A 23,880-nucleotide genomic window follows, 5' to 3' on the forward strand; every position below is an offset into this window, starting at 1 on the left:
ACGAGCGATTCTTTACACGTGGTCTGGTATTTTTTGGACGCGGTGTTGAAGAGGACGACGTCTTCTTTGCTATTAACTACTGAGTATTACTGGGACTTTCGGGATAGTAGCCTTGGAAATGGGTGTTTTATGGTTAGAGTTTGGACCCATTGGCCTGATGATATCCGCAACTGCAGTTTCTGGAGGTATTGCATGTCCCCCGAGTGTATGTTTTCTGGTTGATTTAATGAAGTATCTATCTTTTTCTTAAAAAGAAAAGAGAGAGATATAGTTGTAGCTAACAGTATGGATATAAGAGATAGAATATTAGGGTTTCGTTTTGTTTACTTTCACAAATTATAATTTTATTTTCATATTTTAGTTCAATTCATGACTTTTTATCTATAAATAAAAGACCTAGTGTCTCATGTTGTGACTTAATTTATTTTGCATTTTTAAGAAAAAGAGTCACAGATACAGTCGCAGATATTGTTGTCATGACATCAGCAAAACTAAGAATTAGATTTAATAAAATCCAACCAAGATCAACGGGTAGGAACTATTCCCATACACCAGCAGGTCATCATTGCCCAAACGGTCAAGTCAAACAACCAAAACCTTCATAAACTTCCCTAATCGCAACTCTGAAATCTCAAACTCCGATCACCCGGACCACCCCAACAACCCAATTCCCGACCACCCAATGGCCCAAAGCCCAAGACCCAGAAGCATTCTCGAAACTCTCGGCGAAGAACTCGTCAGAATCATCACCCCTGTCTCCATCTGCATGTTACTCGTGGTCATATTGGTCTCGGTTTTAAGCTCCGATTCATCTTCAACCGTCACCGTTAATTCCATTGCCACCATTGCTTACACGGAGACCACCTCGGACTCCACCTGGGACAAATTCGTAGGTGCCCTTCTGAACTCTCTTGTGTTTGTCGCTGTGGTCACTCTGGTCACTTTTGTTTTGGTCCTTCTGTTCTATCTTAGATGCACTAAGTTCTTGAAAGCCTACATGGGCTTCTCTGCGTTTATTGTGTTGGGCTTTATGGGCGGCGAGATTGCTTTGTTTTTGATTGAGGATTTTAGTGTTCCGATTGATTGTGTCACGTTTTTGGTGGTGTTGTTCAATTTTGCTGTTGTGGGTGTGTTGGCTGTGTTCATGTCGAAAATGCCGATACTTGTCACTCAAGCGTATTTGGTTGTGATTGGGATGCTGGTTGCGTATTGGTTTACGTTGCTGCCTGAGTGGACTACTTGGGTGCTGTTGGTGGCCATGGCATTGTACGATCTTGCCGCGGTTTTGCTGCCTGTCGGGCCGCTGAGGCTGTTGGTGGAGCTAGCGATTTCGAGAGACGAAGAAATTCCAGCTTTGGTTTATGAGGCCCGGCCTGTGGTGGCTTCCCAGGATCCAAGGGGACGTGTGGGTCAGAGGAGGGTTTGGAGAGAGAGGAGGAACGAGAGTGAGAGTAATGGAAATGTTGGTTCTGGTTTGGGCGAGAATGGGAGTACCGGGTTGGGTGATAATGTGACTGCTAATGTTGAATTTGGTAACAGGAATGATTTGAGTTTGGTTAGGGCTGAAGAGGGGAGGGTTCCGGGTAGGGGTGAGCTTTCTGCGCCATTACTAGAGCACATAACAAGTGTTCAGCAGAGTGGGCAGGGTGATGATGTGTCGGTTGACAGTATGTTGCTGGAGGGTATTGGATTGGGATCTTCTGGTTCAATCAAGTTGGGATTGGGAGACTTCATATTCTATAGTGTTTTAGTTGGGAGGGCGGCGATGTATGATTTTATGACAGTGTATGCTTGTTATCTCGCTATTATAGGCGGTCTGGGAGTTACTTTGATACTGCTGGCTTTGTATCAGAAAGCTTTGCCAGCTCTTCCTGTGTCAATAATGCTCGGTGTACTGTTTTATGTACTGACCCGGCTCTTGCTTGAAGTCTTTGTTGTACAGTGTTCTTTGAATCTCATTATGTTTTAGAATTTAGATATATGAATTGGGTTGTAGAAGCTTGACGAGCAGCTGCAGAAAGCATGAGAGTATGCTGTAATCTGTATGATAGTATTGATTTGTTGCCACTCGAATGTTTTTCTACAAAGTGGTTGCATGTTCAGAATCTACATTGTTTAGGAAAGTTGGTTTGAGATGCAGTAGATTTTGGTTTCTAGCTCTTCACACTTGGATGTCAAAGAAATAATGAGGCACTGGAAGATGGTCACCATGCACATTGGGAGGAGGATCGGAGTTCAAACCGTAGTCCAAAGGTCTTTCCTTAACTACTTGGATAGATAGTTGTAAGCTTCATGCTGCTCGAGTTACAAAAAGCAAGTATACAAGACCTTGTTGTTACCCGTGCTTCACTTCCAAAGGTGATGCGCTTTTGTAAAGTTGATTATTCAGCTAGCTTCAGAATGTATTGGATATTCATTGTCTCTGTATCCATCTTATGTATACTCAGTGTTGTATTTGGCAAAAACATTGATGCTAGGTGATTTTTCAATTGGAAAAGTTGATAGTTTAGTGTTCAATCTTGATCTCTCTGCTTTGAGTCTATGAATTCCCTACTCCATGTTATAGTATATCAACATCAAGAATGATTCGTTTATACCTTCTTCTTCTTCTTCTTTTTGTTTTTGTTTTTTGCAGATAGTAAGCACAGGTTGGGTAATAGAATCTGACAACCAAATAAAGGGTTTGCATCAAACAAACTTACTTTAGTCCATGAATACTTCTGTTTCTCTGGCTGTGATTAAGACGTTTCTTTGAATAGAAACAAGCAAGAGCTTTCTTCTTACAGTTCAAGCATTCTCAATAACATGAAAAAGCATAGATGAGATTGCTACAAAAAGAGAAAATGTTGCTGATATTTTGCCTAATTTTGCTTAAGAAGATTAGAAACAATTGCATTTACATCTATTACAATGCATTCCTGACAAAATAAAACACAAAACACTAGAACTATAAACAACAAGCAGAGTTTCACTTCCTACACGTAAATGATTTGTTTAATAATCTCCGCGACCCTTCAAATAGATCAAAAAGATGCTTCTCCAGATCATCAACAGTGTACTTCATGTACTTGTTAGTGATCTTAAACTTTACAGAGACCCTCTCGACAAAATTACGATATGCAGGGATTACATTCTGTGAAGTTGAAATTTGTAGGTCTTCCCGAAGCTCAAGATCTGGTACGTACCATCCTGTCTGTGTCCTGTACACCTCCTCAAAAGCATTAGTAAAAGCCTTGCACCTACTTTTAGAACTTCTCTTTGAGAGAGAATGTGACACTCGAATATCATGTCTTAACAAAGAAACGTCTGAACTCCAAGCAGCTCTCACATAATCTTTAACATGTTGCTGGACTTTACTCTTTTGTGTTCTTATCCTTTCATCTCCTAAAAGAAGCTTGAGTTTGGTGTTCTTTATCTTCTGCACCATGTAGTTGAGATTGTTCATCATGAAAACATGCTGTAAATCTTCGTACAATTTGGATCTGTTCTCGAGATTTGATTTTAGAATCCCAGTAATTGACATAACATGAAGAGATGTTGGAGTGAGCGTCGAAGATGAACTGCCTTTCTTATCTTCAAACTCAATTTCTGTAATTGATCCTTCTATGTGTTGATCCTTGAGAAGCAAGTTAAGTGTATCACCATAGTCAGTAACAGTCTTAATAAACCTAAGGAAATATGAAATGGATCTTAAATTGTATCATGGATCGTGTGCGAGAAAATATCAACTACAAACCTAAGGAAACCATGAGGACATTGAGCCAGAGTATGGGGTTATTATACTATATTTGAAGGCCCATCGAGCTAAAGAGCGAGCCTTCGAGTTGATATATGGAATGCCAATGAAGGACATAGTTTTTAATCAAGCCGAAGTTCAGGGAGTAGAGAAGGCCTGGCATGATGTACTTGATCATTGTAGGAAGAAGTCTTTGAAAGGGAGTCCGGTGCACTGTAACCTGTGCAAAAAAGCCGGACATAATAGGAGGAGTTGCATGAAGTCAAGTCAAACTCAAATTCAGGCTACGAACAGAGAAACAAATTGTCACTGCATGATCTGCAAACAGAATGGACATAATAGGAGGACATGCCAGAGCAAGGTAATTTATCTGATGCCTCTTACATTGATTCCTTTAGGAAACACAATCATACGCTTTATGTTTCTCCCTCCCAACTAAAAAGTGTTCAATTTGCAGCTGATGGAGCAGAATCAACAGATGTGGATGAACTAGTTATAGAAGCTGTATCATAGTAGGTGAGTTTAGACGGCTTATTCATATGTGTAGCTTACTTTCTGCTGGTGTATCTACAGAATCTATACAACTATATCTTCTTCAACCTTTTAATTCTCGGGGAAGGGTAGAAAATTTTATGCCAGATTTGATTATGCCATATATGTTTCACATACCATTTAAAACAGATTGATTTTATATGTTGAATTTGGGATAGTTCCATATAATTACCTCCAGCAAGATTGAAATGTCTTAATGTCTTGTTATTATTTATGTGAACCTCAATGTCTTGTTGGTCTGACAATTTGAGTAGTTTCTTTCTTGAAAACCAACAGGTTCTCATTTCCCATTTGTAATTCAGCTATAGCTTGATATAACAATCTGCAGAAGTTAAAGCGAGGGCTGAATTTTAAATCAAGGTCCCATTGTATGCTTTTATTCAAGAGGTGCTCAATTTTATCCGGCACAACAGCGACATTACATTTTGGTCAGACATCCCACTCTCTCTTTTAAGACCAATGTGGAGCCTTATAACTTCAAAGTTAGACTACTTAATTCGTCTCAGAAAGAAACAAGGACTACTGATGAAGTTAATGACGGTCTGTCCGATGAAATGTTGGAATTCTTCTATCATAGTATTGGCATGGTTGTCAAATCTAATGATAGAAAGTAATCAATACCCTGAAGGGAAAGAGACTCCGGTCTATCGGAAGTATAAAAATGATTGGTATGGTAAAAAGTTTTGATTCCACATTGACCGTAACTAAAAGAAGCATTTAGAACACGTAAATAATTTTGGATGAGATGAGTCAAACAATTTTCATATATAGAAGTGTTACATACCAAAGGGACAAAAAAGGGCAAAGACAGCCTGAGATTTAGTAATTAGTTAGGATGACAGACGCGGAGAGCTGGTTGTTATATGGAACAGAACGAAAGAGAGAGCAATGCCTATGTCTATTCAAGGCCTTCTAACCTCCTCCACTTTTATCTCTCCTCCCGTTGCACCATTTCGTTTTTGATTTTTTGTTCTTGAATTGGTTTCTGTTCCAATTTTCAGTTTTACCCGTCACTCCTCCATAGGTGGTTAATTCGGCGTCAACGCAAAACTGAGACTGCTGTTTCTCAGGCCATCATCACCGGGATCAAGGCCGGAGATTGGCAGTCTCTCTAAACTTCTCTCTCTCTCTGGGGGAGAGTGTTGGTAATTGCCTAATTGGCATTCATTTTGCATGAAAGTTTTGTAACACATGTTGCTTACTTTTTGTGGATTTTGCTTCCCCCTCAATTTTGTGTGCATATTTTGTTTCATTCAAAACATGTATTCATTGAATACATTATGTTTCTCATGAATTTTATGCTAGAAGATAAAGCCTTTTTCTTTTTTCTTTTTTGAGGAATCAAGTATTCCATTGAACTCATATATGTAGTCTGCGTTCTGTTCTCAATGGAATGAATGCATTCGAGGATTGTATGATTGTTATGTTTACTTTACTTTTTCCTATAATTTGGGTGGTAATTAATATCAGGGTTCTTATAATTTGTAGTCATGGTGTAACCTAAGATTCTGAGATGCAACTTTCAACAATGTGTTTGCATTTGAATTTTCACAATGCGATAGATTGGTTTCTAATGCTTGTGCTTTTTTGATTTTACAGAAATCCGATGGTTTTGGACCACCGGAGCTAGAGAATCAAGACATTTAAGTTATGGAATCTGCGAATGAGAAAATAACGTCAAGCCCATCTTCCTCCCCATTACCATCATCTTCAGACCATTTGCAAGCAGCCCCTGAAAGCAAAGGCATAGGGAATTCGGACCCGAGATTAAATCAGACAGATACAGGTGCTGGTGAGATTGCATCTGCAGGCAAAGGCTTAAGCCCCAAGACCCCTGCAAGTACTTCTGGCCCTCTGGAAGTTGATGTGGGCAATGTTGTAGCTACTTCGGAAAATGGTCTTGCAACGACTCCGTCCCCTGCTGGCTCTCTTCTAAGTACAAGCTACATCGATGAGGATTTTCAAGGCGGCTCGACACCTAAGACTGAGCAGCTTAATGGTGAGTTGAGCCAGGGCAATGATTCAGCAACACAATCGCCTCCTAAGCAGGTGATGGAGCGGCCTAGTGAGCCGAGTACTCCGTACAGGATCCCGGATTATGTCTTTGCGAGGAAACCATCCACAGCCCCGATGGAATGGAGTGCTGCTTCCAATGAATCCCTATTCAGCATTCAGATGGGTAACATGAGTTTCACCAGAGAACAGTTTGCCTTTTTAGGTAAATCTGGTGAGTTGGGTTTATCTGGAGAACAGAACATGTTGTCCGGTCCATATATAGACTTCTCGAGTAACCAGCCTCCGGATAAGCAAGTTGAATTTTCCCAAAACGGCGGCAATTTGGATGAGGGCCCAAATCCGAGAGTAACTGAAGCAAAAGCCGTAGAGACCATGAGAGAGGTTATAAGGGAAATTGCCGAAAATGACAACAAAGCAAGTCCATCATCTTCGGCGGATAATCACAGCAAAGGAAGCCCGTCGCCCAGCGTCCGAAATCCTATAGTCAGCCCATCCCTCACTGAACACAAGTTTCATAACATATCTAGCCTTTCTCATGCTTCTGATGGAAGTACTAAATCATTTGCATTTCCAGTGTAAGTTGCTGGTTTTGCATCCTTTCATGCCTAGGTTATGAAAACTTAGACATTGGAGTAAATAGCTTTGCATCCTTCAAACTTCTAACTGCCGTCATATCAGAATAATTCCAATCTTTTGGTAATTTTGAAATTGTGTTATAGCATTAACTTCTTATCATTAAAATTAGCATAGATCAATCATTTGCAAGAGCAAGTATATTAGTAAAAAGTTGCTTTTCAACTGTTTGTGCATATTTCCATAATGTTGAGCAAAGAGCTGAATTTGTTCTTGGTATATGAAGATTGGCAGGCGAGGAGAGAAGTGGTTCACTGAGGGTAGATGGAGTAGGGAAGCAAAAGCAACATTCACCACGAAGAGGCTCACGGCCACAAACACCTAAAGAAAGCAGAAAGCCGATTGCTGCATCTCAGAGCCCGAAATCAGCCCTGACCCCGATTAAGCACAAATGGCTACCTTGCTCTTGTTGCCCATTTTGTAACTGATCGAGACTCATTGTCGAGGGTAGTGGTACTATTTCATCTGCCAAAACTTTTGTTAACATCGGAACAAAGGAAACAAAAATACCCTGAACAAAATTCTAGCCTTGTAGTTTCTTTCTTTCTTTTTGATCTTATGGATATTAAGACATGTTATTTGAGGTTAATATGTTTTTAGTAACATTAGGTAACAAGAAAGCACAGGACACATTTAGGAATGTAAATATTTAATCCATGAAAATTCAAGACATCCCTTTATGTTACTGTTATCTTTCACATTCTCTGTTATTTCTAGTAAATTACGTGCACTTTGATACCTGCGGGTGTTGCTGGATAATCTTAGATACACCGTAAAAATTGTTACAAGATAGATCATGTACGATTGGGAGGAAAGAATAGCGACCTCATGAGCAACCTCCCCTAACCGTCACTGACCCCTTCTTTGGATCCCATCCTTCCTGACCACATTTCTCCATCTTTTTAAGCCGAGCTCAGTCTATGCCAGATACTGTTCGATATCAACTATGAAGTACACACCGGTAGAGCCATAGTATATGTCCCTTTTTGGGACAGGAACCAAGCGGAGACCTAATTTTCGCCCGGCGCTTTTACAAGGCAATGAAGTCGTCCCACTAACTTGAGCCACTATTGGACCTCAGACATATAATAGTCAACTTCTTTTGAAAGTTTTTTTTGTAAAATGGATCAGGTGAGCGTGAATAAGACCCAACAGTAGTACTCACCTTGTTAGTAACTGACTAAGAAATTATGCTCAATCACCCCTTAAATATAAATCCAAGAGTGAAAATAATTATTTTTTTATCTGAGTTATTTTATTCTCCAGCGTTAAATTTACATTTAACGGTAGCTGAACGTTATTGAAAAGACGCCAAATGAGAACAACACAAACAGTAGATGTGTTGGGCTTCTGCTATTAGTCTATTACCCATTACCTATGCCAGAGGCTAGCCCATGGGTTGCTAGAAGGACAAATAAGTAAAAACACACAGAATTTCCAGCGGGCGCGGGTGGTCCTCAAATTAAAAATAACGAGAGGGAAAGGTAAATTTGGCGCCGAAATTAGTAACAAAATTTGCTTTTGCGGGAAACGTTTTCAAAATCTCCCGCCAAAAACCCTACCTATACAAAACCCCCCAAATCCATTCTCAGACTTTCATATCATCTCTCTCTCTCCACACCCAAATCGCCCCCAAAAGTTTAAGAGAGAGAAAGAGCGAGAGACCCAGAAAGAAATGGCGAAGCTTGGACCAACCCCAGATGCGATTTCGACCCTCTTGGCCAACCCATCGCCGAAAGAGTCCAGCCCGATCCCGGAGATCGTCGTCCAGGTCGTCGACCTCAATCTTAAGGGCATCAACCGTTATATGTAAGCTTCCTATTTACCCTTCAATTTTGTGAATTGATTAGGTTTTGTTAATGCGTATTGAACCCCAGATTAGTGTGTATTTTTTACTGTTTGTGTTTCGGAAATGCTTTGATTGTTAATGGGTATTGATTGAATCGTGTGTTTTTGTTGTGATTTCAAGAAAAATTTGTTCTTTTTTGTTTTTTGAGTGATTTTGTTTTTAGGGTTTGAGTTGGGTATTCAGATAGGGCTTCAAAGATCTTAGATCTAGGTTGTTTGGCTTGTGAAATTATAGGGTATGGAGCCTCAACCCTGCAAAAAAAATAGAATTTAATTGATTATTATTTGGTTGTGTAGGTTTACTGCTAGTGATGGAAAGATGAGGCTAAAGACGATGTTGAACACAGAATTGAGTCCTGATGTTATTTCTGGGAAAATTCAGAACCTGGGCCTCATTCGACTTCTTGATTACACTGTTAATGACATTCCAAACAAGCCCGAAAAGTAAGCGGGTCACTTCTCTGTCTCTCGGTTTATTTCTTCTCTCAAGTATTGGGTTTCAGATGTTGAAGTTTGGATCTGGTTTTTGTCTCAGATATATGATTGTAACAAAATGTGAGATGGTCTCACCTGCGCTTGAGATGGAGATTAAAAGTGAGGTCAGTAAAGATGAGGTGAAAGGAGAACAGGTTGGGATTATTTTGAAGCCCAAGCAAGAGATGGTGACTAAATCAGCTGCTCAAATTATGCATGAGCAGAATGCAAAGTAAGTGTTTCGTTTGTTATCATTCTGTTGTGTTGGAGTTTGTAGCCATGCACTTGATTGTACTGACTGTTTGCGTTTGGTGTGAATTGATTTAGTATGGCCCCGGCTGCACGAATGGCCATGACCAGAAGGGTTCATCCTATTGTTTCCTTGAATCCTTATCAAGGCAATTGGACCATAAAGGTTCGTGTTACAAACAAGGGAACCATGCGTACTTACTCGAATGCTAGAGGTCAAGGCTGTGTCTTCAATGTGGAGTTAACAGATGAAGATGTAAGCAAAAGACTCATTAGATTCTGTTTACATTGTTCCAATGCTCCTCAGTTATATTTGTGGCTTAGTGATTCTCACTTATGTTTCATATATGTTCAATCTGGTGTAGGGAACTGAAATTCGAGCTACAATGTTTAATGAAGCTGCCAAGAAGTTCTATGAAAAGTTTCAACTAGGGAAGGTCTATTATGTTTCAAAGGGAGCTCTAAAGGTTGCTAACAAGAAGTTTAGCACAGTACAAAATGATTATGAAATGACCTTAAATGAGAATTCTGAGGTGGATGAAGTCAGCAATGAAGAAGCTTTTGTTCCTGAAACAAAATTTGATTTTATCCCAATTGATATGTTGGGTCCCCATGTTAACAGCAAGGTGCTTGTGGGTAAGTAGCTACTTCTACAATATGTTTTACTCTTTTAGATGTGTGGTTTTCTAAATCCTTGTTATACACTGTTGCCTTGTCTCAGATGTTATTGGAGTTGTTACAAATGTGTCTCCTACAATGAGCATCAGAAGAAAGAGCGACAATGAGAATATCCCAAAGCGTGACATTACCATTGCCGATGAGTCGTAAGTCTAGTTGCTACTACAATTGTATGTCAATGTTCTACATCCAAACAATTGGTATCCTTTTCTTTTGGACTGACAAACAATTTTTATATGAACTGCAGGAAAAAAGTGGTTGTGGTTTCTTTATGGAATGATCTTGCAACTGGTGTTGGCCAGGAATTGCTGGACATTGCTGATCAATCTCCTGTAGTTGCTATCAAATCCCTTAAAGTTGGAGACTATCAAGGTAGCCTGAAAGTTTATGTCGTGAGAGTTTTGAATTGTGTAAATTCTGAAGAAATGGGCAAGAATTCCTATTATTAACAGACTTTTGTGCATACTGTTGTAGGTGTATCCTTGTCTACGTTGTCCAGGAGCTCAATATTTGTAAATCCAGATTTACCTGAAGCAAAGAGGTTGAAATCCTGGTAAGTTCTTGCATGGCAGATTATTACCTTCTCTGTTTGTATCTCAGTGGTATCCATTATAATTGTTTGATTTGACAGGTATGATTCTGAAGGTAAAGAGGTTTCGATGGCATCTGTTGGCTCTGGTATGAGCCCATCAGCCAATAGTGGAGCATGGTCCATGTACTCTGATAGAATCTCCCTGTCTTATTTGAAAGATAACCCGTCCTTGGGTGAGGACAAGGTAATACTAGTTCCCTTGATGTGAAATTTCATGGAAATGGTCATTTAACCTTTAACATTTTTAATGAACTCAAAAATCTATTCCTTGCAATTCTAGTGGTAGGCTTTCTTACTCATTTGTGATCTTGTGGGTTTTCTTGGGCAGCCTGTGTTTTTCAGTGTTAAAGCTTATATAAGCTCCATCAAGCCTGATCAGACTCTCTGGTACCGGGCTTGCAAAATGTGCAACAAAAAGGTGACTGAAAGTCTGGATGGTGGTTTCTGGTGTGACGGGTGCCAGAAAAATGCTGAAGAATGCAGTTTAAGGTAAGATGACATTTTGGTTGACAATGCATGATATAGATGATATTGGTTCTGTTGGTGTTTTACGGTCCATGTGCCATCTCATTTAACTTGGTTCTCTCTTTCCAGGTATATATTAGTTGCAAGAGCTATGGATGCAACTAGTGAAGTATATCTTTCTGTGTTTAATAATGAAGCAGAGAGAATTATTGGGTGCTCTGCAGATGAGCTGGACAAACTGAGATCAGAGGTATATGATTGCACATGAATTCTTATTTTGAAAGAGTTAAAGCTGATTCTAATTTCTCAAGTTTTTCAATTTTTTCCAGGAGCACAGTCTGTACGAGGTGAAGTTGAAACAAGCTACTTGGGTCCCTCATGTTTTCAGGGTCAGTGTTTCTCAGAATGAGTACAATAACGAGAAGAGGCAAAGGATAACTGCCAGGGCAGCTGCTCCACTTGATTTTGCTGCTGAATCAAAATTTTTGCTAGAAGAGATATCAAAGATGAAAGCTTCCTAATTTCTAATAGACTGCCTATGCTCTTTTTTCATTAGAAACTATGGTTCTAGAGCCCATTGAGAAAAGGAGATGAGGATTACAGGCAATTCACCTTTGGTCTCCCTGCCTTAAGTCACTGGCTGTGTTTTGTCATTTTCCGGAAGAGCAGTTGTCATGACATTTCAAATGTTGGTTCTCATAACATGACTTGTGTATGCCATTTTAGAGTTTAGACCAGTACAGATGGTCTTGTTGAATTCTAGAAATGCTAAAACCTTATCTATTTATTATATAAGAGAGTTATTATATGTAGTCCTTTCTGTGATTGACTAGTACAAAAGTTGTTATTTTGCTGTAGTCGCTAATTCATTTTTTTTCTTTTTGCAACTTCCTCTTGTGGGATGAACGGAATGCACCAGGGATAATACTTCTAATTTTCTAAATCTTTCTAACATGGACTTGAAAAATCTGAGTCAATACAGACAATGGTCAAAAACAAGATTTGTTCAGAAAACCTGTGGGCTATAGATTGTATAATTGTAGCAAGGGAGTTGAGGTACCTTGTTTTTACAATCTCTTTAATAGAAGCAAATTCTGTAAAGGTAATTTCCTTTTCCTTTGTTCTTCTGGTATAATGAAAATGTGGTTCACCAGAAAATCTCGAGGTAATTCACTCCTTGGATTAACATTATTTGATTTGAAAGGTAATATTAATAATTACTGCTGAGAATGTTAACTGTACTGGTAATCTTTTTTTTTTTTAAAAGAACTCAAATCTGAATTTTATTACAAGACAAAATGATACACAAATGTACTGTCTCATGCCTTTGTATAGGAAGAGACCAGCAATGCTATTTTATGCAATAGCTTTGACGCATTACTGTTATCACTTTGATTAAAAGAGGTCCATTCTTGATAATTATGCAGGCTGCCTGTGAAGTCTGTAAAGAGTCCATCAACGCCTATCTTATTAAGCCAGTACTCGTACTCTTGATACGGATCTTGACGAAAGTCAAAGTGCAGGGAGGAGTTGTCATTCCTGAATGTATAGGGGTGCACCTGGATTGGAATTCAAGAACAAATATAAGAATGCCATCGAGAGTGACCACATTACCCAAAACCCAACGGAAACAGAAAAGAAACCCTACCTGTAGGTTATGTGCATGAGCCATGGGGACCAGGTCTGTAGGTGTTTGCAAATAATTATTTACTACAGGAACCACAGTATCCTTCCAAGGTCCAATGCCTACCACATACTCCTTAATGTAGCTAAGGTAGCTGTCTGAAGTAATTTCCCAATACGACTGCACATTACAGTGATACAGTTTAAGGTTTATAAAGAGTTTTTCCTTGTTAAACACATTAGGAAGTAACATGAACCTGATTAGTGTCTTGAGTAGGAATTGTGATATCGTCAATCAAAAAGATCTTGGGCAAGTCTGTCAGATTTGATACATAAACAAGTGAAGTTGGAGCAAATGACTGGATAAATGCAGGTTGTTTCAGCCAATCTTTCGACATATATGAACCCTTGTATCCGTACTTTTTAAGTGTCTCCACAAACTTGTCCTCGAATCTCTTACCATTTGACCACTTTACCTGTCATTAAATTAGGCATTAGCTGAGTGTGATTGAGAAAGGCATAACACTAATCAGGTTTGGTGCAGCCTTGGCTGCAGCTTTCAGGGTACTCACATGTTGGTTGATCAATACAGGATTCTTAATCTCCGGATATATGCCAACAACTCGGGGTGCATCCAGTGCGATTGAAATAAACTCCTCAAAAGTAATAATAGGAAATTTTCCTGAGGAAAATACCAAAAGAATAAACTTACTCTAAAAGATCATAGATGATGTAGCATTTTACATATATTCTATATAATGATCAAGGGTACTATGATTAATTCTGTACTTTAAATATTTATTTAAATAAGCTCAGAGTTATTTATCTGAAAATAACTAACCATTATATTGTTGATCACGAAATGGGTATCTCTGCTTCACTCGTAATGTCTTCAGTTCTTTAAGTGTAAAATCAACTGCATATAATTAAAATGATGTTTTATTATCCTCAGTTAATTACGGTAAATGGCAATAAGATCAAATATTCAGTTACATTAACATTTTGACAAGTGTTGAAAGCAGAAGGGCTTCCATACCGGTGAAAAAACCGGTGGTGTTGACCCCTTGAACGTCATAGGTCCGTTTGCGATCTGCAAATTCCGTATGCTTTGCAATATCAGTTGTCTCATCGAGGGTCACATCATGAAAGCATATAAGGACACCATCTTTAGAAGATAGAATATCTGTTTCAATGAAGTCTGCACCCTCTTCAATTGCTCTCTGCAAGAATGCCATGTTTTAAGAACTACTTTTAATCAGGTCAAAAACAATGAGAATCAGGCTAAGCTAAAAGCGTACAACATCTAACTATTTTGTGAATTTGTACCATGTATGCTGCAGCAGTTTCTTCAGGGATCTCTCCATTTGATCCTCGATGTGCAATGTTGTATGGTCTAGAAGTTTGTAGAGGCTGTCTATATCTATTGGCCTCTTTACTTGGAAGTGGATATAACGGCCTTGCGGAACATCCAACGAGGAGTAGTAGAAATACAAAAGGAGCAAAGCCTGTCAAATGCATAATCACCATAATTAAACTCTCTAAACATAAGAGTGGTTATTGTGACCAGTATAGATAAATACAAATTTGCCCAGTATGTTCACTTTCATATATATTGGAGAATAAAGACGTATTGTATCCCATATTTAGAAAACCAATTGTCTCATTAAACTCTCTAAACATAAGAGTGCTTATTGTGACCAGTATAGATAAATAACAAATTTGCCCAGTATGTTCACTTTCATATATATTGGAGAATAAAGCCGTATTGTATCCCATATTTAGAAAACCAATTGTCTCATTAAACTAAAATACCTACTCGCGAATAGAATAGAAAGCACAACCTCAGATCAAACACCCAGGTCTATCATTTTGCTAAAGTAAGAACAAAAATCAAGGCATTTTCCAACTAAAACCAAATTTCCCCAAAATGCAAAAGAATCGTATCCTCTTTAATCACCAAGATGGGTTGTTTTCTATTGTCAAATGCCAACTTTAAACAAATAAAACAAAACCAGATAAGCAAATTCCCAAAGGCAAACAATTAACAAGATTGAAAGCTAATATCAGAATCACATCAACTACCAGAAAAGATAAAATTTCCACAAAACTGAAAAAAACCCAGAAATAATTCACACACAAACATTCAAAAACATGCACCACCAACAAGAACAATACTTTAAAAACACAAAAAATGCATCACTACACTACCAAAAAAAAAGATCAAATTTTTCAACAAAACTGAGAAAACCCAGTAACCATTCACACACAAACATTCAAAACCTGACACCAGCTACAAGAACAAGACATAAAAACAAAAAATTTATCACTACACCACCAAAAAAAAAAACAGATCAAATCTTTCAACAACTGACAAAAACCCAGTAATCATTAACTCACAAACAACACGAACAAGACTTGAAAACATGAAACCCATCACTATTTTGGGGTCAAGTTCAAAGCTTACAGTGTGAGGAAGCCATGGAACTTTAGGCTCCTTTTGAGAACCCCTAAGATGATCACAAAAGCGTGCGCCTTGGGAAGTGTAAAGCAATCATATGTGGTTTTCTGAGGTAAGGTAGAATCGTGTGTGAGCGAGACCTTTACAATATGGGAGACTCTGAATATTAAGCGCCATGGATCTTAGCTCTAAAACCAAAGAATATTCCTCGTAGAGCCGTTGGGACTGTGAGTTGGCGTTGACTGAATGGTTGTTTGTCATTTGTGGCTTGATTGGATGATACTAGGTTTTGGATTAGAATTTAGAGGAGGAGATGTCAAACAAATAAGGGAATAAAGGGCCAACATATTTTTCTTTCCAAGGAGAAATGAAGCAGAAAATGTATTTTCCTTGTTTGGTTATTTAGAATTTGGGTCAAGGACAAGAGAATTTATCAAATATGGCTCTTGGGCTTGGGATTGACCTTTCGAACCAGATTATAAAGAGCAGATTGAGCTTGGGCTTGGGCTTTGAAAATCATTTCAAACAACAGGATGTGAGAACCATGCATTTTGTAACCAAAGCATACAAGTGATAGAACTGCTATCTACCAAACTAAAACAGCAAGGAAAAGGTCTATATAAACCTATAGTCTATGGACAAACATAGGCAATTAGTTTTATTTAGCTAAGATCCATTTACAATGATGGAACACCAGAACATGACACTTACATGATGAACAAAGTTAATTACGTACGAAACTCATCAGGACGTCCGTATTTCTTAACATTCCACAGGGGGTGACTGCATTAATTGCCACCACCATAGACCTAGTTATTTAATCAAGGGAAACAGTGATTTGCTTCAAAGGATTGGCGACCTCATTGCCACCGGCATGCTTGACGAACTCCGCTGGGGACTGGAAAGTCCCATGGCAAGCACATACAATCCGCACTTTTCCTTCAAGATACTTGTACAGGTACCCTTCCACTTTCTTCCCATCAGCCCCAATGGTTTTCACAGAAGGCATTCTAACCATCCCTTCACGCCTAATTGGCCTCACAACATTGCCATGATAAACTCTAGCCCTCTTTGCTGCACTGTCTTGTTCAGGGTCATCAGCCTTCACCTTTTTTGTGTTAGCCATCATTGTCGTGGTGACCACAGGCTGATTGGAGCTCCCTTCTCCAGACTTAAGCTCAGAACTAACTGTGTTGCTTGTTGCAGCCAAGCGTCCAGATCCTGTAAGGAACTTAGATTTATTTAGAACTCAAAGGAAAATGTAGAACAAAGTTGAATGGAAGCATATGTCCGTGTCAAAGCAAAGGCTGGACGTGCAAAATACTTTGACCGTGGCTTTTTGAGCAGGGATTTCAAGCATGTATGCAATTCTAATGAATGCTTAAAAAATACGTGGACATATCATGTAATGTTGGTGTTTATGTTTAGCATAGTGTGGCAGCAAAAATATGCTAGGAAGGAACTCTGATCGTTGTAAAAGATAGGATCCACAAGCATACATCAATAACTTATCTGCAATTGGTTTATCAAAATGAAAACAGATCAGGTAAACCAGAAAACCTAGAGAAGATTCGTAAAGTGTTAAATATGATAGACATTTCCCTAATTTGTCGACACATTGTCGGATATAGACTTTTTCTTGATTATATTTGTCGATTTGCTAATGAATTTGTTTCTTAGACATTTTCCTAACATTTGTCGGTATAGTGGATCCTCGACCTTTTTCTTAGCATTTGTCTATATGCAATAATTTCGAATTTATTTTCCTTTTTCCTAGCTCGATAATTGTCAGATGAAGATTTTATTTAATTTTTGTCGGAAGGCAGATTTTTGGAAGATTCGATATGTTGTTCACCAATCATCACCATCGTCACCATTGACCATTGAGGGTTCCGCCCTAATCTCATGTCTCGATCCCCCACACTATCTACGTACCCTAGGCGTTACACTTTTCATCATAGAATCGAATATACGCATCTACCAACTAATAAATCGTATTAATTAGGTACCTAAAATATTTCCCCATGCATAAATAATTCCGAGGCCTTCCAAAAATAATTTGAGATATATATGTTTTCCTAGTAATGACATTGTTCCTCTTTCATTCTAATTAGTTGTCTCTTCTCTTTACTATCAATCTAAGCATTCAACTAAAGAGAAACGTGCATAGACACATATATAGACATATATACTGATATACATGATAATTAAACATAACAAGAAAAAACTCCCTAAATCCATACCATCTAGGGTAGGCCTAGACTTGAGATTTTGAGGCTTGAGGGGAAAAATAAAAATATGCCTATATTTTTTATAAAGAAGAAAAAAAAATATTTACAAAAATAAATAAATAAATACACAACAGAAAAGGAATTCACACCTAGGCTAGGAGTAACATAAAAAAAAAAGAATGCAACTTACCAACTATACCAATCTCATTTTTGAGTAAAAGACTTACGTACATTTTATTTACTTAATAATTTTTTTAGATATATAAAAAAAAATTTAGGCCCCGACGAGACATTATGCCTGAGACGACTCACTCACAGACCTCATGTCAGGTCCGATTCTGTCCAGGGGCATCCAAACATGCATACAGCTTCTTCAAAAAAGTTAAAAACAACTATATATGTAGTTCTTTCAAATAATAATAATAATAATAAGGGTCCTTGCCCAAAAGCACCAAAATGAGCCAAATTTTTCCCACTTACCCCAGCAACAGATTTTTATTCTCACTAACCCAATTCAGAGTACAATGACAAATATACCCTCAGTCTAATTAAACAACTTCATTTTATGCCATTCTCTCATCTCTCTCTCTCCAGCACAGCACGATTCTCTCTCTCTCTCTCTCTCTCTCTCCATAATCACGTACAGATCACCGACCACCTTCACCGGAGAAAGTTTCACGGTGACATGGAGATCTATTCTTCCCGGACGGCGACTAATTCAACCACGGAGACGACGCAGAAGACCCATGGCTCTACACTGTTCGACGCCGTCTGATTTGGACCGGAGGATTTGCAGAACGGCGGCAGGGATCTGTCCGACTCGAGACATCGTTGAGGAGGTCATCACCGGCTTCGATGAGATCGATCTCCACCGCTCGACCCGAAGACCCGATCCAGCGAGGGCCTCAGCTCCGTTTTGCAGAACCACCAGCCGCCGTCATTTCAGCCTCGGGCTCCGGCGAGTTCAGATTTGTTTCAGTGACCAGCCAAATCGAATTCGATTCAGGCCTCGTCTCCAATTCGATCCTTTTAGCGCTAGAGGAGGAGTCGTGGACGAACGTCCGGTGCTTTAGAAGGTGAGGCCGAAACGAAGAGTATGGTTTTCGATAGACTGGGGGATTTGGTGCAGCAAGAAGAGAGGGTTCCGGTCAATTGGGGAAGAAGAAGATTGGGTGCCCAGATCATTTTCTGGGTGCCCAATCCGTTTTTTTTTTTTTTTTTTTTTTTTTTAAAGTAACTGGACAGTGAAAGAAAAAAAAATTTTGAATGTCTATTGGGAGACAATAGACGACTATTGGGGGGCAATAGACGTCTATTGCGGGGCAATAGATGTTTTCAATTGATGTAATCTCTTATTTTTTTTTTGTTAATTAAAGTTTTATTTGTCTAATTTTAGCAAGATTAATTTTCATTCCGGCAAACGAAAGTTCTATTGGCGGGCAATAAACGTCTATTGGGGGGCAATACATGGCTGATAGTCATCTATTGGGGGGCAATACATGGCTGATAGTCGTCTATTAGGGGGCAATAGACTATTGGGGCAATAGACGTCTATTGCCCCTCTATTAGGGGGCAATAAATGTCTATTGGGGCCGGTGACCGGAATCCGGCGAAAGTTGGCCGGATTCCGGCGGCCGGCTCCGGCGAAGTTTCCTATAGTTTCTCTCTCTCTCTCTCTTTCTCTCTAAGTAAATAAGGGGTGAAGGGTAAAATGGTATTAAAAAAAAAATTAAAAACAAAAAAAAAATCTTAATGGGGTATTAGGGAAGACTCCCTTAGAGTGTATTGGATAAGAGAGAATTAAAAAAACTCAATAGGGTTAGTGGGAAAAAAATCCCTAAAAATGGGGTAAATGGACAAAACATATGTATTTATAACCATATATGCATTTAAAAGGGTAAAATGGTATTTAAAAAAAAATCCCTAACCATATATACACGCCGCTGCCGGAGCTTTCTTAGCCTTTTCCTCCTGAATAGTCAACCTCAGGCTTGTAGCCATCGCCCTGCTCAGAAACTGAACCTCAGAGACCCTCATCATCTCCAGCTCCCTAACCGACGGCAGAGAAACCGCCCTGGGACTCGGCGCCGCCGCAACCTCAGTCACATTGACTCCCACCGACACAGCGCGTGCCATGCGGGCCCCACCCGAGTTGCCTCGGTAAAGTCCCCCAAGTGAGAGCCCGAGATCGTGTTGGTCCTCTTCGCCCGCCATTTTCCTATATATATATATACACCACAAAACACGAACAAAAATTTGTAAACTCGGTCTGTCGGTCATAACAAACTTAAACACACAAGAGAATGAATGAAACTAGGGATGGCAAAAGCGTCACCATCAACAACCAGAGGTCGAAAGTTGAAAGTTTTGACCTTTGGAGGATTTGAAGGTGACCAGTGGGTACTGGCTTTGCTATCAAAGTAATGACAAAAGCGACCCCCACATAGTAGTGATAGTACCCACCGGACCTCCACAGCCATCAACCAGGGCCGGAAAATGGAAGAGATTGGAGGTGGCCGGTGGGTACCGACTTGTGCCATCTCTAGAAAGAAGAGAGAGAGAGAGAGGAAGAGAGAGCTCTTACTTTCTTCTTCTTCTTTCTTGAGAGACTAGCTATCCAACCAAATGCATCCAAGGGAGACAGATAGGGGAGGATTAAATAGAGATGACACAAGAGAAACCGACGCAGGTTCTTCTTTCTTCTTCTGCTTTTGCATTACAAGTGACAATTGACAACGCACATCTAAGAGTCCACGTGGATATTATCAGAGCATTCACAGTGACACTCGAGCTAGCCCTATTACTCTATTAGAGTGCGAGAAACAAGTGCTTCTTTAGCCCAAGTTGCAGAATCTGAGCTTCTTCCACCACCTGTAACCTAGCTGTGTTCTATATATCTGCCACTTTCGACTTTGGCCCGGGTTGTAAATTAAGACGGTCCACGAGGGCGGTTTAGCAATGGAAAAAAAGACACTTAGATTGTGGCCGAAACCCGTAGACTCTGAAACTCAAATTGCTCAGACTGGAGAAGAAGTCTGTTGGCTAAACTCTGTTGCCCTAGAGTTAAAGCACGTGTCGAATATGGGAGGAAACTTGTAAAGCTTGTTACTAGCATGGAAGCCATTTGGCTTGGATTGTTGTGGTAATTACCGAGGGCGGATTCAAAAACCCAAAACTCTATCCCGCTTTCACTTTTCTCAAATGGGTTTAATTTGCTTTGACAGATGTAATTAGGTTTCTCAGTTTCTGAGTACTTTGCCATGCATTTCTTCATGGATTAATCCAAATTTGATCTTATCAGGTTAGAGGGGTTGACGGATGAGGTTAAATTTGTAACAACTTTTAGGGGATGCTCACACTTTTCTTCACTTGCATTTCATCATGGTTTAATGTCCTTTTATGTTTATCTCTGCTTTGCATTGTTCTTTCATTTCTGTGAGACTTTCCATCTCTAATTAATTACTCTGATGGTTTTGTTAGCCAGATTTGGTTTAATGGTTTTAGTTAAATTGATGGGATTTTTAAACTTAGAAAACCAGTAGTGGATCTTTCAACATTCAAAAGCTTAAGCATACAAACTTAGTTTTTGGTAACAGAATATATATTAGAAACCACAATATAATTATGATTAAATCCAGTAAATTATTATTGTTATCATCGTCTAGACACAAAGTAGGTGATACCTTTGAAATGTTTTAAAAGATCATTTACATCATGGTTCAAACGGAAATAAATTTATGTCATTTCCAATAGAGAGTCAAATCGACCCAAAATCTTCAAATATCAACATTATACAAGAAGTTATTTTATGTACTGACAGTATTATGTGATTTCAGTCATTATTATTTGTAGTCCATTATTACACATAATCTATTTGAGTTTCTAAGGACTATAGCCTATTAGCCTCTACCTGAATTTATACATTCTTGCAGCCCACACCATGTCGATGAGAAACAGCTATAGGCTATAATTTGACCACGGAGCAAGTGGAAGACGGGTAAAAATATTTTTTACGACGGTTAATGGCAGTAATTTTGGATTGGGAGCAAAAAAGCGCGGCGAGGAATTAGTGGAATTGGCGGCGTCTGTCACTGGGATCGGATGTAACGTGTGGGCCATGCACAAGGGCTTCTTGCACTCAACTTGGTGCTTCTGACGATGACAGGAGAATTGATCACGTGGTGACACGTGACGAAAATCTGTAAGAGGGACGTCACTTTTGATGATGCAGATGAATGGGGTCCGCGCAAGTGGGAGTTTGACAAGTAGGCAGAGTACGTGGCAAGATCTCCACCGTAATACCTGCTTGTCCCCTTCCGCACGATTTGCTGTCAGTGCTGGCGCCCAGGCGCCGGGACCTGGGGGCCAACCGGCCTACTTGTTTTGTTGGAGACAAGTGCTTTTCATTATAGGGGGAAGTGCTTTTCTTTGTTGGGCCTGGATGGTGTTTTTCTATTGGGCCTGAGAAGTGCCTCTAGCTCCCAAAGATGGTTTGTCGTTGTGGAGAATACCTACAATGACGAAGTTGGGGAAAAACATCTATGATTGAGGTACTTTCCTCTGTTGGGCCTGAAAGTGCTTTTTTCTCTCGGGCCTTAAAAGTATATTTTCTATTGGGCATGAGAGCACTTATGGGCCTCATGCGTCTACGCTCTAGTTTATACTTTGATGGAGAATGCATGTATACAATCATACAATGAGGGAGTTGGAGAAAAACAACTTTGATGGAGGTACGGTAACTCTTTCACATAAGCAATCATTAATTACGAAATTGGGATGGTCTAATTGAAATAAACATTCAACAATTCAGTGGCTGGTCGCCCGATTACCATTTGCATTTTCAAAATCCAAAAACTCTGCCAATCCTTGTATACACAATACAAGGATGTGTACCCTAAAACTGCTTGACATATAAGACAGACCTACAAGCCATGAAATTAAGGGGGCTAAGCCTGTGTCAGCCCTCCATCAACACTCAAATTGCCATCATATCACCGTAAGTCCGCATCAGAATCACTGATCCTGCAAAGACACCGACAGCACGGAGCAGTTTCTGCAAGAGAGGAAACACAAACTTTAGTTCCTTGATCTTTACTGTTTCATCAAACAAAAAGAAATGATATGCCAACTAGGTCCATGTAAAACAAAGAATTCTCAGTTCTACAAAGAAAGTCATACAATTATACAAACCATTAAAATCTGGAACTTTTGAAAGATCAAAACAGAGGCTCCAATTTCTCCTGAATACAAAGATCAAACCCTAAAATAGCGAGTCACCTAATCACAGCACATCTATCTCCAAGTGTAATTTCTCCATAAAATTCATGCTTCCTCTTTGAAATGCTATTCTGATAGACGAGACACCTAATCAGTACATCCTTCTCTCCAAATATAATTTCTTCATACCATGCAAGTTTCCTCTTTTCTCAAAGAGATAACGCTATTAAGATAATAACCCTATCATAATACCTACATCGTGAAACAACAACTAATACAGAAACGGATATAGTCATATAACTTGGATCCGCATCTTAGATAAACAGAGAGAGTTTTGGCCGCACTTGATGATCTAGCACAGGTCTCTTATCATGACACAACAGCCACCCACTCGGTAATTCTATGACAACGAATACACATCAACTATTCAAATTCTGCTTACAGAACACTGATACAAATTCAAAAAATTCGCTCCTTCAAAACCAGCTCACAACTGAAGCCTGCCCACATATTCCTATAAACCCATCACTAATCCCACAATTACAAATCCAAACTAACATAATATCTTCAAGTAATTACTCCATGACTCCATCACAAATTCACTTAAATCTTGAACATCAAACTTAAACTATTCCAATCACTCTAAACAATCTGTAATCATGCAGAGGTTTCTCAATTCTTACAGCAAATCAAACTCTAAGAAATTCGGAATCCAAATACTCAGTAAATCAAACTCAAGAATTCCATGTAATCTCCCAAACTAATTAATACACACATACACAACACAAAATCAAAAAGGAAAGAGAGTGATTCAGTATATCAGTACCATGTTGAGAGCCCACTTTTCCTCATTCTGATACTGAGAGCGCAAGAAAGCCTTGGCCTTGTCAACTGGGATCGCGTAGCTCGCCATCGAAATTTTCCGGCAACTCAAGAGAGAATTAGGGTTTTAGATTTGGGGTTTTTGATGTGAATCGACGGGGGCCAGCTGTACTTATACGGAACGGACCCTCTAAGTTGCGAAATTACCAAAACGACCTTCACTGATTAAAAATAATAGATAAAAGAAAAAACTCCTTTACCCAACCACATGGTGCCACGTCGACGT

At 39.3% G+C, this 23,880-nt stretch overlaps 6 protein-coding genes across 8 annotated transcripts; 3 read left to right on the forward strand and 3 right to left on the reverse strand.

Annotated features, from left to right (window-relative positions):
- The first annotated feature begins 533 nt into the window (after positions 1–533).
- On the forward strand, positions 534–2,523 carry LOC112180201 (presenilin-like protein At2g29900). Its single transcript, XM_024318720.2, has one exon. It carries the CDS (start codon positions 683–685, stop codon positions 1,967–1,969), a length of 1,287 nt encoding a protein of 428 aa, XP_024174488.1. The 5' UTR covers positions 534–682; the 3' UTR covers positions 1,970–2,523.
- A 2,640-nt stretch (positions 2,524–5,163) lies between these two features.
- Positions 5,164–7,624, forward strand: LOC112176434. 2 transcript variants are annotated; one of them, XM_040512035.1, is made up of 3 exons: positions 5,164–5,463; positions 5,888–6,879; positions 7,164–7,624. In XM_040512035.1, exons 2-3 carry the CDS (start codon positions 5,939–5,941, stop codon positions 7,363–7,365), a joined length of 1,143 nt encoding a protein of 380 aa, XP_040367969.1. In that variant the 5' UTR covers positions 5,164–5,463; positions 5,888–5,938; the 3' UTR covers positions 7,366–7,624. The 2 variants fall into 2 exon arrangements, with proteins under 2 accessions (XP_040367969.1, XP_040367970.1); XM_040512036.1 differs by having other exon boundaries at positions 5,164–5,433.
- A 901-nt stretch (positions 7,625–8,525) lies between these two features.
- On the forward strand, positions 8,526–12,055 carry LOC112179066 (replication protein A 70 kDa DNA-binding subunit B). Its single transcript, XM_024317379.2, has 12 exons — positions 8,526–8,746; positions 9,083–9,229; positions 9,321–9,491; positions 9,587–9,764; positions 9,874–10,144; positions 10,230–10,332; positions 10,434–10,558; positions 10,661–10,739; positions 10,818–10,962; positions 11,107–11,267; positions 11,373–11,493; positions 11,573–12,055. The coding sequence occupies exons 1-12, from the start codon at positions 8,613–8,615 to the stop codon at positions 11,762–11,764; spliced, it is 1,827 nt and encodes a 608-aa protein (XP_024173147.1). The 5' UTR covers positions 8,526–8,612; the 3' UTR covers positions 11,765–12,055.
- Positions 12,056–12,451: 396 nt separating this feature from the next.
- LOC112179068 (glycerophosphodiester phosphodiesterase GDPD6) lies at positions 12,452–15,567 on the reverse strand. Of its 2 annotated transcripts, XM_024317381.2 has the most exons (8): positions 15,331–15,567; positions 14,193–14,371; positions 13,903–14,086; positions 13,708–13,782; positions 13,439–13,548; positions 13,124–13,342; positions 12,892–13,047; positions 12,452–12,802 (listed from the first exon to the last, which is right to left on the reverse strand). In XM_024317381.2, exons 1-8 carry the CDS (start codon positions 15,344–15,346, stop codon positions 12,563–12,565), a joined length of 1,179 nt encoding a protein of 392 aa, XP_024173149.1. In that variant the 5' UTR covers positions 15,347–15,567; the 3' UTR covers positions 12,452–12,562. The 2 variants fall into 2 exon arrangements, with proteins under 2 accessions (XP_024173149.1, XP_024173148.1); XM_024317380.2 differs by lacking the exon at positions 15,331–15,567 and having other exon boundaries at positions 14,193–14,399.
- Positions 15,568–16,141: 574 nt separating this feature from the next.
- Positions 16,142–19,769, reverse strand: LOC112180856 (ninja-family protein 6). The gene is made up of 2 exons (XM_024319421.2): positions 19,484–19,769; positions 16,142–16,545 (listed from the first exon to the last, which is right to left on the reverse strand). Exons 1-2 carry the CDS (start codon positions 19,767–19,769, stop codon positions 16,142–16,144), a joined length of 690 nt encoding a protein of 229 aa, XP_024175189.2.
- A 2,513-nt stretch (positions 19,770–22,282) lies between these two features.
- LOC112179447 (mitochondrial import receptor subunit TOM5 homolog) lies at positions 22,283–23,752 on the reverse strand. Its single transcript, XM_024317864.2, has 2 exons — positions 23,599–23,752; positions 22,283–22,608 (listed from the first exon to the last, which is right to left on the reverse strand). Exons 1-2 carry the CDS (start codon positions 23,683–23,685, stop codon positions 22,531–22,533), a joined length of 165 nt encoding a protein of 54 aa, XP_024173632.1. The 5' UTR covers positions 23,686–23,752; the 3' UTR covers positions 22,283–22,530.
- Between the last annotated feature and the right edge of the window lie 128 nt (positions 23,753–23,880).

Source organism: Rosa chinensis, chromosome 7 (genome assembly GCF_002994745.2).
Source record: "Rosa chinensis cultivar Old Blush chromosome 7, RchiOBHm-V2, whole genome shotgun sequence".
Lineage (NCBI taxonomy): Eukaryota > Viridiplantae > Streptophyta > Magnoliopsida > Rosales > Rosaceae > Rosa > Rosa chinensis.